Source organism: Patella vulgata, chromosome 3, assembly GCF_932274485.2.
Source record: "Patella vulgata chromosome 3, xgPatVulg1.2, whole genome shotgun sequence".
In the NCBI taxonomy this organism is placed as follows: domain Eukaryota; kingdom Metazoa; phylum Mollusca; class Gastropoda; family Patellidae; genus Patella; species Patella vulgata.
In genome coordinates, this window is record NC_065881.2 from 52,018,408 (window position 1) to 52,036,309 (window position 17,902).

At 33.7% G+C, this 17,902-nt stretch overlaps 2 protein-coding genes across 2 annotated transcripts in view; one reads left to right on the top strand and one right to left on the bottom strand.

Moving 5' to 3' along the window:
- Nucleotides 1-105: 105 nt before the first annotated feature.
- LOC126814652 (uncharacterized) lies at nucleotides 106-7,716 on the top strand. The gene is made up of 7 exons (XM_050539945.2): nucleotides 106-556; nucleotides 1,837-1,905; nucleotides 4,379-4,447; nucleotides 4,950-5,044; nucleotides 5,249-5,348; nucleotides 5,667-5,804; nucleotides 6,792-7,716. The coding sequence occupies exons 1-7, from the start codon at nucleotides 497-499 to the stop codon at nucleotides 7,062-7,064; spliced, it is 804 nt and encodes a 267-aa protein (XP_050395902.1). The 5' UTR covers nucleotides 106-496; the 3' UTR covers nucleotides 7,065-7,716.
- Nucleotides 7,717-9,338: 1,622 nt separating this feature from the next.
- Nucleotides 9,339-17,902, bottom strand: part of LOC126815236 (probable Na(+)/H(+) antiporter nhx-9) — a 69,790-nt gene continuing 61,226 nt past the window's right edge. Inside the window, exons 11-12 of the mRNA XM_050540796.2 lie at nucleotides 15,141-15,242; nucleotides 9,339-13,242 (exon numbers count right to left, since the gene is read on the bottom strand). Coding sequence (XP_050396753.1) covers nucleotides 12,470-13,242; nucleotides 15,141-15,242 — 875 coding nt within the window. The 3' untranslated portion in view covers nucleotides 9,339-12,469. The remainder of the gene's footprint in view (nucleotides 13,243-15,140; nucleotides 15,243-17,902) is intronic.

The following is a 17,902-nucleotide window of genomic DNA, read 5'->3' on the forward strand; positions in this document are numbered from 1 at the left end:
ATTTTTTAGATTTGCTTTGCATAAATTATGTTAAATGTTTTTTTTTTCCATATGTTTTCTAAAAATAAACGGGATATAGTGTCAAATTAACAGTAAGTATTTCAATTAGATTAAAGAATGGGTTTCAGAAGTCCTGTATATTATATTTGTATGTTGTGCTGTATATCATATTTGTATTTTGTAGATACTCTTTTTTTTTCATTTATTTATTATTTTTAAACAAATTTTTCATATATTATTATATTTTTTAAGGTTAATAATCCACCCCGAAACAATGTGTCATCCACGATTGACAATGGCTAGCGTCTTGATAGATCGTGACTAATAAACTAAGAAATTATGGGATTTTAAAGCTGAAGAGTTTTCCTGAACATGCGCATTAGTCGAATATTGGAATATTGTCGGTTGTCAAGCGTGGTAACTTGTCATGATTAATAGAGTTGTTTATTTACTTCCACGAATTTAGTTAAAGTAAATAACAGTAAGGTGTAAAACCATGTCAACAAGTCCAATGAGTTCAGGTGAATTTAATCACCTTCTTGCTTTACTGAGCCAGGTAGGTTATTCAGACCATAAACTTTGGTTTCTAAGGTAAACAAATCATTTTTTGCTCTTTCTTTGCAATATTTGCATCTCCCGAATTTACCTTTTTACTTTTTTTTATAGAATCTATTCTGGATAATAAATTAATTTCTTGTTAGGGTGCCCCGCCATAAATACATATCTCCAAATATATCGATATAACAGTTAACTTAGTTTCTCCCAGTCACTGCCATTGCAGCATTGGCATTTATCTTAAAAATAGCCTAACTTAGTAACAACGTCAACAACAGGTTTGCATTTTAAAAGTTAGGCTTAACTTATAACATTATTAAAGATACATTATTATTCAAGAGCTAAATCTGCCTATGTAGGTCTTTCTTTAGGCCTTAAATGTTATATAAATTTTTAATTAGAAATTGAATTAATTAACATGACAAGACCATAATCATATTCATAATCATAATTAATAAGATTCATGATTGATAGATCTGCTTTGACTTATGCACGTTCTGCGTGTCTTGTTTTGTAATCACGTGGGAACTCTTTATTTGAACATAAACATTCGCTGTAGAGTAAGTTCAACTTTTAATACAGCAAATTCTGACTTTGTCTCTGGTGTCTTGGTGCCATCAATACTGGTACATTAATAATAATGAATTAAAATGCAACACCAATTTTTTTTACTAATAATACTAAGAGTTATACTATAGTAATAATACTATTGAAAATCAATGTGTAACTAAATGATTCCCTAATTTCACAAACTAAGCCATACTGCTACAATAACAGAACCAGAGTGGATTTAGGAAGTGTTCGAACTTCGAAGGGATCTGGCCTTACACTCAAACATTTTGATGGTTGACACCTCAGAGAAATATCCTGATGTTTTTTTGTGGAGCTTTCATCTTTTCTCCATAGTCACAAATTAGTTAATTTTTTTGTGATTTCTACGTGTTATGTCTTGTCCATATACTTGTTTTTGTGTAAATTATGTGTGGTGAAGTTCCCCTGCACTTACTATTTATCTATACCGGTATTATGAATTCTACTGTGTACTACTAACATAGTCTCATTACTCAATTACAACTGGATTTCTAGAGATATGACACCAAAGTCCAAAGATCCATTCTTCTGCATGTACAACTTAAACCAGGTCCATTTCCCCAGGCAGTCGAAATCTGGTACAGCATAAAAAATAGTAGTAGACTCAGTTGCTTATTACTAATATTAGGGGAAATGTTATTGATATGAGCTTATATTATAAGTTCAATTCATAAACTTATGTTTATTCAGGAAACAGATTCCTCCAGGAGAAAATTAGAATTTATATATCGATCTACAGGAACTATTGATGCTAAACAGGTGATATTTCATTTATTGATTTTATGGCATGTTGCACTTATTTTGATAGAAGATAACTATATTTTGTATCATGGTGCTACACCCACTCTCACTTAACACTCCGGTGTAGTTCACACATTTTACTCTGGGGGGTTGGATGGCCAAATTGAACCATATGTTAGTCGTTTGTGTCGTGGACGTTAAACCCCATTTCTCTTTCTCTCTCACATTTTACTCTGTGTATCTTGTTAGAGACATACCGTAGGGTTTGGTACTGCCATGTGTCCATGGTACTGCTCACTTTTGAATACCAACTCACTTTTTGAGTTAATAAAACAAATTAAAGTATAATGCATTTATACTACAGTAAACCTCGCATTAAGTTGAATTCGTTTAAGTCCGATCTTCGCTGAACTCAGAGAAAATCATTTGGACCCTTTGATCCTGCACGTTTTTCTTATTAAATTTCTGCGCATAAGTCGAATTTCCTATGTTGGATCTTCACTCAACTCGGATCAAAATGTTTGGTCCAATTTGTTGATCTAATTCCAGCTTTTTTCCTTCGCCTAAGTCAGATTGGCAGTATGTTCACAACATGCTGTTAAAAATATGTCCCCCTCTACCAAACGGCCTGGTGCCATTGAAATCCAAATATAGGTCAGCGCACAAATTTGTGCAACTTGGCCATATAAGACGAAATGAAATTGGAATTTTTGAAAAAAATCGATTTTAATTGGGCTAGGCAAAGCAATAATTGACTATAGTTTCTCATCTTTTCACCAATTCTAATTTTTCCCCACCCCAGCTTACCTAAATTTCATTTTGTCTTATATGGCGAAGCCACTTAAATTCATACGCCACCCCACATCTAGACCTCAATGGCGCCCGCCAAAGTCGTTTAGCAGAAGGGGACAGATTTTTATCAGCATGTTGTGTTGCACATACTGACTCTAGCGAGGTAAGCAAGGTATTATTTTCTTACTAAAATGTTCCTTTACATTGTTCAGGCGTTTACTGAGACAGACACACGACCATTTAGCAATAAAAGGTTGCCCAGTAAAATTGACTGGGAACCGATTTTATTTCGGATTCAATAGGACGGTTCCTGAACGTACAGGGCGATAATGAGACCTACGTTCAGAGCCGAACTGGTCTTCGGCTAACTCGGATCTTCACGTAACTCGGATAAAATTGGTCAGTCCATTTAGATCCGACTTCAAGAAAAGTAGGGGATATTCAGAAACAATACAAAACTGCGAAAATGCACTGCTGTTTTTATTAGAGGTAACCAGTGTATGTTAATAACAGGCCAATTGCCTACACATGAACATAAACAGTTCATATGGGCAGGGGGGATCACGTGACTAAGTGGGTAAGACGCTAGCTCGCTAGCCTGGAGGTCGGGTGTTCGATCCCTGCATTGGCCGAGAAAGTTCACCCAGATTTTCCGGCGTGGTTCTCCCTTGTCAGTGATGCAGGACGGAGGGGCTGACAAGGAAAGCTGTCTAGTTGTTCGGATGGGACGAAAAAACGAAGTCCCGTGTACACATTGGCATGCACGTAAAAGATCCCTTGGCAGTTGGAATTCGATATAAGAGTAGGCCGTAGTGCCGCTGTCCGGGCAAAATTTCCCTCATAGCACACTGTATGGTGTATGCCCGTCTTCATTAGCCCAGGTTAGGAGCAGAACAGTAGGACGTTAAACTCCATTTCATTTCATTTCATTTATCTGACCGCCCAATTTCACTCGCAAAGAGATACACAGTCAAAAGTGAAAATGGATGTTTTTGATTTTTGTCTTAATAATGAGTAATTTCTCCACCCGTCCTCAGACATTCAGCAATTTGTCGTGGCATGCTCCTAATCAACCGTCCAATCACGATTTGGGGCAATCTGACCCACTCCTCTTGCAGTGCCACGGCCAATTCTTGCAGTGTTGTTGGTTGATGTTGACGTCGACGAACACGTCTCCCAATCAAATTAAACGTAACACACTAAAGCAAAGATACGCTAAACAGTAAATCTAATGCAAGAACCGATAGGAAAGCAAACATGGATAGATAAACCAGCTCGCGGCAGTTTTCATCAACCCTTCCTTGAAGTGTCAAATTTGACAATGAACCCCTCTAACGTGTATTGCGCTATTGCGTGTCGCATGTGCAGCGCAGTGGTTCTGTTGGGGCGATAAGTTCTTCATCTGTGAAAATACTCTCAAAGCATGTCAAGTGTCTATGACTATTTATCATATCGCAACCTGCATAGGTATTTGCATTTCAATATCCCCTACTTTTTTTTAAAGAGTATTATAACAAGTAACAAATATAAAGGATTTATTGGTTTTATAGATTTAAAGGTTTAACAGTGATAGGTATCTTTATCATTAATACAGAATTCAATGGTGACAAACGAATGTTTGGCTCTGAATCTGAGTCACAGTGTTAATTAGTGTGATGTAAATTGTATTCAAACTTTATACTGTTATTGATTATTTCAGGCAGCAAGTATTTTATCAGCTATAGGATGTGCTCCACATAAACTTCAAGCAATTAAAATCATGGCACCAGTTAGTATATTTGTACATTTAGTTACAGTATTTATGTAGACTCCATCTATTTTCCTTAGTAAGGGTTTAAAAAAAAAACTACTAATATTAATTGCTTTCCAACATCAGCCTGCACCATATACCTTCCATTCAAGTAATAATGATATTGTATATTTATAGCACAAGGGTTGCATCCACAAATGCATGCTCAAGATGTGAAGTACAACAATTAATAGTTCCACTTGTTGTTTTCTATAAAAGGGAGTTGCTCAACAGTTTATATAGAGGCTCAAGTTTGAATTATTTTTTTTTTGTAATTCATACTTGAAACATATCAGTGGTTGGTGTTGATAATGTAAAATTCACTTTGACTTATTCCCTGGAAGTAAAATTACAAACTATAATATATAAATGCCTTCTGCCCCTTATCTTGTTCTAGTTTATTCTAGAATTATTAATGGTATTGGTATTTTATTAAAGAAATGAAATGATATGTGAACTGTGAACATATATTATATTACAGAGGCTACAAAGTATGACAGGTCATGAAGCTAAAGATGTTATTGGGGCTGTCAGTATTCACAAAGATAAACTTGTTGTTTTAGAAACCATAAAAAAGTAAGGAAATTGGCTTTTGTGATATTTTGTCTTTATTTTGGTTGATGAAGTCAATAGCCACCTCCCCTAACTATGCCACTAAACAGAGTGCTATTTTGGAGGTATTTAACAACAAAAAATTTCAGTTTTATAGAGAAATGCTTTTATTTGTGATATAAATGGGGTATCTGATATTATAATTACATATATTTCTTTTGTTTACAGATCTTTAATAGATAACGAGACAAAACTAGGAGAAGAATACATCCTAAGTGCATTTCCATATGAACATGATAAAAAACAAGCTCTTAATATTCTTCAAACGGTAGGCTTTACTTCTTAAAATCTGATACTCATCACAAGCTTTATCTGGGGTTTGAAAAATATATTATGTGTACATTTACAGTATATTTTTACAGATGATACCGCATATAAAAAACAGAGGTCCCTGTGTCAAAATTTATTGTGCAAGCATATGATTTTGGAAGTTGAATTGGAGAAGAATAGGCACAAATCCTAGGTCACTCACAAATTTTCACCAATGCATTGCACACATCACAAAAGAAATTATGAACTCTGTTTTAAATGTGGGTAATATGTCGAAAACCATTTTCAATCACAGATTTATTATCTTCTAATTCAGATAAAAGTGGACAGATCTGAAACGTTAGCAGCAGGTGGTCATCAAGGTTATGCGGCATTAGGAGGTTTATTCACCCAATCCCGTCCATTACAACCTCATCTATATGGACCAATCGAATTACAAGTTATAATGATGAAGGTTCGTTGTTTAGATAATATATTAATGAAAAAAGTCTATTTAATTTTGATTGTAAGAATATATCACAACTCGGTTGTTTGTGATCCCATTATGGGCTGGCAATTCTCACTATAATAGATAAAAACTAGGTAATGTAAAAGCAATTTGCTGAAAATTTCTGTCTAATTGATCCACTCTGAACCGAGAATTTAGCAATTGAATTTGAGGCCTAGCCTCTATCATTACTAAAGTCTGTACGATAAAAAACAGTCTCGATTATCCATTTTTTAATTTAATCATCAATGGGTTTTAGGCAGCAGATCAGATTTTAATCCAATAAATATCGTGATGACATTGAGAGTTCATTATAGTCTGGATAAGTTAATTAATGTCTAATTAATAATTTAGATAACATTTCAGGCCTAAACAAAGACCTGCAATTGGCAGATTTAGCTCTTTCATAATGTATGTTTAATAGTAATTTCTGACATGTTGTACAATTTTTATATGAAAAGCCTAAAAGGTCTTTGCACTTGGAGTATATTGGGGTTACCTTGTTAAATGGAGGACATCTATAGATTTCTTACAATTACTGCTTAAGTTAATTCTCATGATATCCTTTAACTCCTTTGATACCACTGATAACACTACATGAACTTTTTTGTTGGTGTCAAGGAATTTTGAGACTATGGATTTCAAGTACTTTTGGACCACAGTTAAGTTTGTGGACATTTTTTGAGAACATTTTATTGCTTCTTAGACCCCAGCTAAATGTTCCATTGCCAAACAATTTATGTTGGAATTAATTATTAAATTTGCGAAACTTGGTTATTGTCTTTGATGTGGCTCTGTCTACACAGTAATTTTCTTACTTCCTTAATTTCACGGTGAAATAAGTCCCATAACTCCTCCACCTCCTCAAGCTTTGCTACTGGTTAAGGTAGGTACAGTTTGTTATTTCAATCTTGACTTCTTTTATTTATGTTTCAAATTTCTTTTTTATTTTAGGATAAAAGTAAAGGTAGGATTCCAGCAAGAGCCAAATCTGATTATATGAATTCCACATACTCCACAAGTCATCCACCTTTACCTTATATCCAAGATAAAACTTACCAAGAAGAGAGAGGTTACCCTGGCAACTCTGGTTTCCCTGCTTTCATTGATACCACCCCTAATTACCCTGCTGGTGCTCCACCCCTCTCTATGAGTGGCAGTGCTCCAGCACCTACTGGCTATTATAATTTAGAAAAATCAGCCTATGTTCAAGATCAAGTAAATTAATCAACAGATCGTACCTATTTTTGTTTTAAATATCTCCCTTTTTACAAGCAGCATTATATATGTACTATAAAATACTAAAATTTGCCATGCCAGCATTACTTTTTAAAAGTGACGTTTTTTTAAATAGTATTATGTTCTTTCCTTTGTATTATTTCTTGATATTTAAAATGGAGTGATTGCACCATTGAACATTATATTCTTTGTATTTATCCCACTTTCATTTTAAATCATTTAGATGTGTAAAAAGAATTCCATTAAAACAATTTAACTGGATAAATCAATCCATTAATTTGTAAAATCCATTCAGATACATTTAATCATTCCTTTGCCATTAAGTGCTTTATGCAAATATGAAAAATATTAACTAGAGCTAGTTTAAGATTATTCAGAGCAGAAGTCATATTCTAAGTTCAGAGATAACTAAGTCATAATAATGTTAGATTCTTTTATTATATATTCCAATTTCCATACCAGTATTTCCTTGCCTTTTTTCTAACTATCATGTTTTAATAGAAATTCATGGTTTTATGTATAAATATAGCTTTTTAATCTATATTGATATTATTATGTTATATAAATCTAATCCTGTGATATTTATAAATTATTACTAAGAACTTATTATGTTATTGTAGAATAAACTGTTTTATTTGCAGTTAATTGTTCATGTATATTCAAAAAGCTAATTTCTAAAACAGTTGGCCAGAGAAGCTTGGGATACTGAACATGCAGTGGAAATGGGTATCAGACTACTGGAGCCATGGTGGCTGATCAGTCAGAATGGTGCTGGCTCACCAACAAGGGGGATCTAGTTCTCATTCTTGTGTTATCTGAGAAAGTTTCTGACCTTGTTAGTGGGTACAGAAGGCATGACAAGGAAAAATTGTCTAGTTCGAAAACAAAAATGGTCTGTGTGCTTGTTTGCAAGCATTTAAAAAGAGCCCTCGACAATTTGAATTTGATGAAGAGTAGCAGGACACGTTGCTGCCTCAGCAGCATTGCCCTCATAGCCCACTACATGGCATATGCCCTGATGGCACAGAAATGTAGGATGTTAAGCCTTGTGTAATTTCATTTTCTGTCTGGTTCTTACACCTGGACTGATAAACAAAAGGTGTTGTATAGAAGACAAATTGGTAGAATAGAAGGAAATGCCACTATTCACTGGTTGTTAAAAATAACTGGCAAATTAATGAAGCTATGGCAATAGTTTGTTTTTTGACAATCAGGTGTATGGCATAAAGCAAGTAGTAAATATAACCACAAGTTTCTTATGATAAATATTGTCTCCCTTGTCTGTTGACACAAGTTTTGGGAATGTTTGGAATCCAAGTGTTGTTCGATTTAGGTTTGGCTTTATAATTCCATCCATTAAAGGTGGTTTAAGTTTGAATTGATTCCCCCATTAATCTTGATTGTAATCATGAGTTCAAATTGGAATAAGATGCTTATTTATTCTTCCAAGTTATTGACCTTCACTTAATTCAATGTTGTCCATAATATAAATGTTTAATTCTGTTAACTCCTGTAAAGTTTCAAACGCTGGCTGTCACAAAGAAAAGAGAGAGAGAAATGGGGGTTTAACATCCACTCAACACACATTAACTCATTTTGGGACAAATATGGTATTATTTTATTTCAATAATTTATTTGCATGTAGAGTTCTTTAGTGGGAAAAAAATTGTAGGACCCGGAGAAAACTCTATATAAGGTTAATTGGGCGACCTTACTCCTCGTCATGTATAAGTGTGGGGTTGAAACCACGCCACTTGACTCAATGCTAGACCTTATAAGATTTAAAGCACATGAGGTGGACCCTTCAGCCACCATACCCCATCTTGAAGTTTAAAAGCTAATTTTCATTTTATTGTAGGGCACACAAAAAATATATTCTAGTTCTGACAATCCTTACCAAAAATCTGATGAGGGAGGAAGTTTTTTTTTGTGTTTTTATTTTCTTAAGGCTAAATCACTTTTCATAAGCATCACATTGCAAGGCACTACATTTACCTGATCATGTTGTTTATAGGATTATATGATTTATCCAGTATCATTTATGACTGTCAATAACATCTATCAGGGTTGCATACTTGAGCCTATGCCACATTTCTGGATTCATTCAAATTTTTTATAGAGCTACTTCCTGTAATCAGGGTAAAAGATTTGGGTGTGGTAAATAATACGGGTCATGCACCCTTTTTAAGTGAAGCAGGATTATCTGAGAAGCAGACTATTTTTTTTATTTGGCCTGATTAACATCAAAACATGAAACATAAATTATTCATTTTTTTTATTTTTGTGTATAAAGCATATGTGTACACATTTATATTTTTACATAAATAGGATAAAAATAAAATAATCACAAACTTGTTCTCACTGATGAATTGTTCTAGTCATAATTTTATTGTATGATCCATTATACTGATAAAATATCTAGTAGTACCATAGTGTAAATTGTTCAAATACTAATAAGTACATGTAGATTTTTATTTGTTTAAAAGAAATTATTTTTTAATTTGATTAAGTAAAAAACTTATTATTCTAATTGCACCTAAGGTAATAAACCCACGTATTATGCTGATTAGAACTTTATTATACCAGTCACACAGCATTCTTTACCTATCATAATGCCAAAAGTACATAATGATGAAAATCACCACCTTGCATTAATACCCTGCGACAAATTATTTAAGATCCTACTAGTAGATGGCAAAACGGATAAGATCGCAAAATTCTACATTTCACAACAATCTTTAATTAACCCAATTAAGAATTGTAGCATTTAATTCATTTATTGTAAACAAAATAAACTTAAAATTTGAAAAATATCAAGAAATCTTTCAATAAAACCACTATAATAAATATTAATTTTAATCATCAAGATAGAAAAAAAAATGTCATAATACAGATATTTGATAAAAAGTGGCTAATGCAAATGTGATGATATTAGAGATCAAGAAAAATGTCATGATAAAGGTTATTGAATAAAATCAATGTTATATAAGACATTAGATAAAACTTTACAAAATAATATTCATAAAGACATTGAAGCACAATTTTCTAAAACTAGCCTTAAGAAAAATATAAAAAGTACAAGTATGATTAAAGATGATATTCTTTGCTTAAAACATTTTATATTTCATTTCACTATATTAAAGTCAGATTTATTGTTAGATGTTTACTAGAATTTTACACATATTCCTTATGGGTGTTATCAAATGTGCAAGCAAGCATCAGACCTCATACTCAAATTAAGCTTAATCTGCAGACAACAAATTAGACCTGAGAAAGGAATAAACGCAAACTATTTTAGTTATTAATGTCATTACCCGTTTCATACACAATCAATCTTTTTACATTTTAGACCTTTGAATTTAATTTAAGGACTAAATTTTAAGAAATTGAATAGAAACATAAATACACATGTAGATCTTATGAAGAGAAAAAACTAGGAATTGTAGAAATCTATTACAAATGATAATACCGAAATCCATACTACTCTTACTAAATATTTCATACAGTTATTAAACCCTCCTCTTTTAACATCTTGGAAGATAAGGGAGTTTAGACGGCTGCATGAATGCAATTAATAGTATTAATGTTCGGATTTTCAATAAATACAACCAAATTACATATATGGACGTATAAAAACAATCTTCTTTCATCTTAAAGCATCATGCCTGGAACTTTTAAGGCACTTAATTCACAGTTGCTTAGCAATAAATATGTAATTGTTCGTTGTTGTAGACTGACTAAACTGTTCTGTGTTATATATAGACTAGTACTTTACATATTTTGATAACATTATTTAATACTTTAATACATATATTAATCATTGTATCCTTTTCCAATTATAATAATCATTATGAATAAAATTATAAACAACTATATGTACACAATTAGTTTCATTTGTTTAATAATATTATATTACTTAGTCTGCAAAAATCGTCAGATACCAAGAACTCAAAATCATATCAAAATTAGTCAGCATCAAATCTAAGGAAACTGGTAAGATATGTCTTATTCACAATACTCTTAACTGTTCAGCATTTAGAACATTATTTATATCATTATATTTTTACTACCGAAAAAGTAATGAATGAAAAAGTAATGAATATCATCGTGCATGAATATATATATTAACTTTTAAACAATTGACATTCTATAATTTATTAATCAATTTACACACAAATATACATTAAAATAAATTTGATCTCTCTTGATGCTGACATAGTTGATAATTAAACAAAATTTCGAGTTGACATGATATTTCAAATTCAAGCTGACATGATATTTCAAATTATAAGATTATTTGATTAATTACTAATTTATTTTAAATTATCAGATTATTTGATTAATTACTATTTTAAATGTCTATAAATTGATCTATTTTGGCTATAGATATTATAAGATAAATCACTATAATAAATAATGCTTTGATTGATCACTCTCCTGTTATATATACAAGGACTGAAGGGGTTGTTATCCTATAGAGCACCACTGAAGTAAACAGATATGTACTCAACTCATGGAAAAAGTATATTTTGGTAAATGCACCAGTGTTGTAATTTCTATAGAGTTATGAATGACTGCAAGACTTGATGTTATAAAATAGTGATAAATCAAAGCACTAATAGATAATCGTGGAAACTAAATAAATCTTTAGTCCAATGTCATTGTCACTTTCTCAAAACTAATATTTCCCTTGTCATTTCACCTCCTTTACTGACAGTTTACATCAGTCCTGTTGTTAATGGAACACTTCCCACAAAAGTCTGCAATATGGTGCTGGTTGCATGAAGCTCCATGACATACATGATTATTTCCTCTACTAAACTTACATTGTAGGCATTGTGGCAGCGACATTTTACTACAGTGCCACATCACAATTATCGTAAACATCCTATTGAGTACATTTACAGAGAGACAGGTACTGAAACAAAATATATAAAAAAGTAGGCAGGGTACACTTCTGTAGTACTCTATATGACAAACACCCCTTAAGCTATAGCCCTGATTTTTTGCCAGACTTTTATATTATATCATAAACACAGACTTTACTTTAACACCCCAACCTTAAAACACAACCTGCGATATTATCCTGATTCAGGATATTATTATATTGGGAATCCAGTGTTGTCGGCTTTCAGAGGTTCTACACATAAATTTCTGCAACATTCTTTATATTAAAATAAATCTGCTTATTAATTCTAAGGCTAACATAAATTCTCTTTCCTTTTATTTAGCACAAAATGACAAATAGGTTGTTGTGCATAGCAACCATTGAAAAGAAACTGTGTGTAATAGCTTGATTTAATGTCCACTTTCACCACAGTGAGATTGCAGACAATAAGAGAAACTAGTCTATAGTTGAAGCAGCCAAGATCGGTGAATTTTTAAAAACACTATTATAGATAACTTGTTTCATTATCAGATTCTGCTTCATTTTCTTCTACATCTTCTACATCCTCCATCTTAACATCTCCTGGTTCAACGTCACTATTACTAGATTCTAACCATTTCTGTACCCTATTTGAAACTTCTTGTTGAAATGCGTATTCATCCATTAGAGCTTCAGCTTCTAACATTGAACGTTTACGTGGAATGGACTGCATTTCAATAGGTTGCCAATGTTTCGGAACCAAATTGGAAGTGCTGCCTGGAAGATTAGAACTTTTTGGGAGATCGTCATCAGTATCACTTGGTATAATCACAGAATGGGAAGAAGGTATACATTTATCATCATGAAAAGAATGCAAATTATGATTAGCTTTATCCGACATAACGTTACTAAGAAGAGCCGTCACTGGCTCTATTTCATTATTTTCTTTCCATGGAGGAGGTATATTGTCTGTTTTATCTTTTTGATCGTCATTCACAGTCTGAAAAACTTCAAACACAGATGGCTGATTATTGACGGGAGGTGGAGCAGTAATTGTGGTTTCTGGTGAAACATATGGTGACCCTGAATCTTTCAAATGATGATAAGATGGATTACAAGCCCAAGAAGGCAGAGGTGAAAACAATGGCCTGTCATCATCAGGCATGTCTAATGATGCAGCAGACGGTAAGGGATCATTTGTGACCTGTCGTTTCCATGGCAATGACCACTCTACTTCTGTTTCTGTTGGTGGTGCAGGACGTGGTGGTTGTACTTTTATGGCTGGGGGTGGAGAGGGACCTGCAAAAAATAAAATACAAACGATTCATGAGCAAACAAATGGAAATAAAGCCAGAAAATTACACTATGTGAGTATGCAACGGTCAACCACACACCACATCCTTATCTATCTTACTGTCCTCAAAGTTTGTGGCGCAAGGAGCAAGGTCATTTCATACCTCTCAGAAGACAAAATACGTAGGCCTACTATCTTAAGGTAAAGACTGTAGTTCTCCTTCCCAAACACAGACTTGAACCCAGGAAATGTTCTCAAAAATGCAACCCGACTTCTGAGATGGTAATGTGTTCTCCATGATTTTCATGTACCGGTAACTCATGTACCAGCCCTATAAAATGCACCCATACCTGGTTGAATCATTCACACTTCTGTAGATCTTACCGTGGACTGATCCTCCCCCTCGCCATCGAAGTGAACGTCTACAGTTTGCCCAACAACACCAGAACACAGGCAATGGAGAACTGTTCTGTTCACAGATGAAAGTCGGTATTGCGTATCAACTGCAGATGGCAGAACCAGAATATGGCGTTGACGTGGCCACCGTTGTTCTGACCAATATGTCATGGAACGAGACTCATGGGGAGGTCCAAGCATAATGGTTTGGGATGGAATCGGCCTGAACCAGAGAGTGGGTCCTGTGGTGTTCCAAAATCTTGGTCCAGGGAGAGGAGGCGGCATCACAGCAGTGCGCTACTTTGATCGAGCTCTCAGACCCCACGTCATACCACATTTCGCACGTCATCAAAACGTTTTCCAGCATGACAACACCCGTGCCCACACTGCCAGAGTTAATTGGGACTTTCTACAGCAGAACGGTGTCAACATTATGCACTGGCCAGCCCTAAGTCCGGACTTAAACCCGATTGAACATCTTTGGGATGAAATTCAGAGGAGACTTAATAACAATGCATTGCACCAGGCTTTACTGAGAGTGTGGTTCCAGGTGCCAATGGCATTCATCAATCGTCTGGTCCACTCCATGTACAGACACTGTACTGTTGTTATTGACACTCGCGGTGGACACACCAGATACTGATGTACAGACTGTGTGCAGACTCTAAACCTTCTCATAATGTCTTTTTAGTAAGTCATTTTCTAGAATGATTTGATTAAAGTGCCTCTTTGATTTTGAAATCGTACTGACGTTTTTTATTCGCTTAAGACACATAAATGAACATAATTTAAGTTAGAATCAATTGATTTAAATAACTGTTTGACTTGTGCACAAACTGATTAAAACACAGATCTAATTTTGTTTCATTTTTTATAGTTTAAAATTTTATTTTACTAGTCTTTACTACACTAGGATCTGGACGAGTTGTTATATAACCTGCGTTCTGGATGATGTGACAAAAGCCGCTAATATCACCCCTGACACGACTTTCCACTACAACTGGTCAGATCTTCATGTAGTAGAGGCCATTGAAAGCATAAAAAACGAAACGAAATATAATATGTATTTTAATCAGATTGACTTGTGCATGCATACGCGTATGGGCTCGATGACTGTTGGGGGGGCGGGGGGGAGGACCCGAAAAGCCCGAAACAATTTCAGATTACAGATGGTGGCACCAGGAGCGGGACTTACCGTATAGGGACCCCCCAAAACAATCTGGAAAATTTGATGGCCGCATGCACGTTTTCCTGCTATTCCAGCCTGTGAATACAGCAACTTCAAAGTGATCTAATATAGCCTAATCAACCAATCAATCGTTTACAGTTCACAGAGAGAGGTTCGTCAGGAGAAAATTTTGAAAATGTGACTGCCGCAAACGCTTTGAGTCCGTGAATACAGAAACTTTAATGTGGTCCAATATAGCCTAGGGTTTTAATAATTTTATAGATAATAAAACGCACACAATAATATTATAATTTGTATTTAAAACAAACTAATACTCACTTTTAATTGCATCTACAGGTGTAATTTCTGACAGACCTAAGGTGAATTTGACATGACTTTTATCACTTTCTGTAGGAGAATTAGGGCATTCCTCTTCGATTTCTGAAATGATAAACCAAGATACCCATTTTAAACACTAAATAATAAAGTTTCAAATCTGAACACTAAAGGGGAATAACTCCTGTACTACCAGCGCACTATTTCAGTAATAGCATGGGAGACTAAACTGGTGTACATTCTGTAACCTGGTAATTATTCTTCTGTCAATTCACAATGGCTTAAAAATATTATTTTGATAAAATACTTAGATTACGGGTACTGAAGATTTGTGAAAAATTAATGGTCATGTATTCAGCTGAAAAAAGAATCATCTTAAAATAGTGGAGAGTCTGATAAGATTTTCTCTAATGATTTTTTAATGAGATTTGTCATTGTTAGTCACAATACATGATGTAAGATGATATCATCTTTGTCAACATAGTTTTTTACTTTGTATCACTTGGTTAGTCAGTTGTGTCCATCAATAATTAGTAAACTTAATGGTGTTGATCCATAAATATTTTGTAAAAAAAATCAAAAATAAGTATTATTATACTTAAATAATGATACAAATCTGAACACAAAAAATATACAAAACAAGACTAGACTGGATATAAAAAAAAAACATTCTTTAAGTACTTGTATTAAGATTGCCTCATAAAATTCACAGAAAAAAGAATTTAAGGATAACATGGAAAATGGTTCAGAGTCATATACACATTATCTATGTAGGGTATCAAACTGCTTTCCTACTTGTAACTAAATTTGAAATATATTGATGCAGGTCTAATTATCTGCAAAGTATGTTCTTTTAACTGCCCCTGCCAACAGAAAAGAAATTTCTTTTTTGGAAGAAGTTCGAAAAGATCTCCCAAAAGATGTGCTTAAAGCAAAATCAAACATGAATTCAAAATTTTGTCTAAAGACAAAATCCTGAACTATTAGGCCATAGTGGACCACAAATGAATTCTTAAATATTCAATGAAAATTAATAGAAAGAATTAAAAAATATAGGCAATGCTAAGATAAATTTCTTTTTTGAAGAAGTATGAAAAGATCTCCCAAAAGATGTTCTTAAAGCAAAATCAAACATGAATTCAAAATTGTGTCTAAAGACAAAATCTTGAACTATTAGGCAATAGTGGACCACAAATGAATTCTTAAATATTCAATGAAAATTAATATAAAGAATTTAAAAATATAGGCAATGCTAAGATAAATTATAATACAAATACTATCTCCCTTAAAATCTGATTGAAATTGACATATGCTTGTCTGCATGAAGAAGTTGAACACAAAATCTTTTCTTATTGACTAAAATGTTAATTCTATCAGTTTGCCTAGCTCTAATATAACTTATTCCCAAATTTCTGCTGGGCTGAACATTCTCTACCAAAGATGGAGTTACATCTGACAATGCCCTACTTCAAAGCTTGCATTATGAGGATGACTATGGAAATTTTGAGAAACACAATTTGGAAGTAACATACTAGTAATCGTGTAACTATTTTCCAACAATATCACCATAACCTTTGAACTCCACTAGTCTTCTGCCTCTAAATCATGAATATAAACCCAAACCTGGCAGAAAATGATAACTTTTATTGATTCTAGGCCAAAAGTTAATGAAAATGGCCATGCAAAAAGAGGGAAAATTCGGGTAGGTGGGGTTACCAAGGGGAGGAAATTGGTGGTCTGCATCCTGTCAAAAGAAGAATATTTGGTGGTCTGCCTCCAGTTAATTTTTGTCCAAATAGAGTTTACTCCCTTATAAATCTCACCCAACTTAACGTCTGCTAGGCTTTTTGTTCATTTGGACTTAAAACATGAAAAGGCAGAGAAAGCCTTGATTGATTGTAGTCCTGAAAGGGTAAAGAAGCACCCAATTAAGTGAAATCCATGATCGAGGTAGGTGCTGCTTTCTATCTGATCTTTGAAAATTGGTTTATTGCTGGTTATGCTCAAAATACTGGGTAGTGTTCTAAAAATAGGGGTTTCAGATCATGTGATTTTAGCATGAAATTAAGACAGTCAACCGCTGAAATTTAGCCCACTTTCAATCTACGATTCTGAATGTAATACTAGTGATTGTATTGTAATACTTTAATATCAATCTCAAGATTCAGACTCAAGAATTATCGAAATGTAAGCAAAATTACCGTTTATGTACGGGAGACACTCGGATATCTAAGAGCAATAATTATGTGAAAGTTGTTGCAATTGTTATTGAACAATTGAACAATCTGTTTAAGCTTTAAATAAATCCAACCATATTCACAACATTTCATAAAAAAAGAGGATGGTCCTGTGATTGGGAATTGAAAAATTCTGAATTTCGATACCTTTGAGATTGCTTTGAGAAACTGAAAATGTTAGAAGTTGACAGACAAAAGCTATAAAGAACCATGGCATATAAGTTCTAAGAAAGTCAGGGGTTGATCCAGAGGGGGAGTTTGGGGGGGTCCCCTCCCCCCCCTGCCCCAGCTACATAAAAAATTTTTTTTGTAAAACAACCTTTTGTAAGACAACCTTTTTTATGAGAAAAGTGTCATAATTTGCTTTATCCTTTATGGTCAGATGGTGCGACAGGATGGGCACTCAAAGCGCGGGATAATGATATAGATGCTATGCATCAATAATTAAATTAAATGATGATAGAGACCATGTATTTCTCAAAAAATTTCAAGCCGAGGGGGTGGGGGATACATTTTCTCAGGAACCTG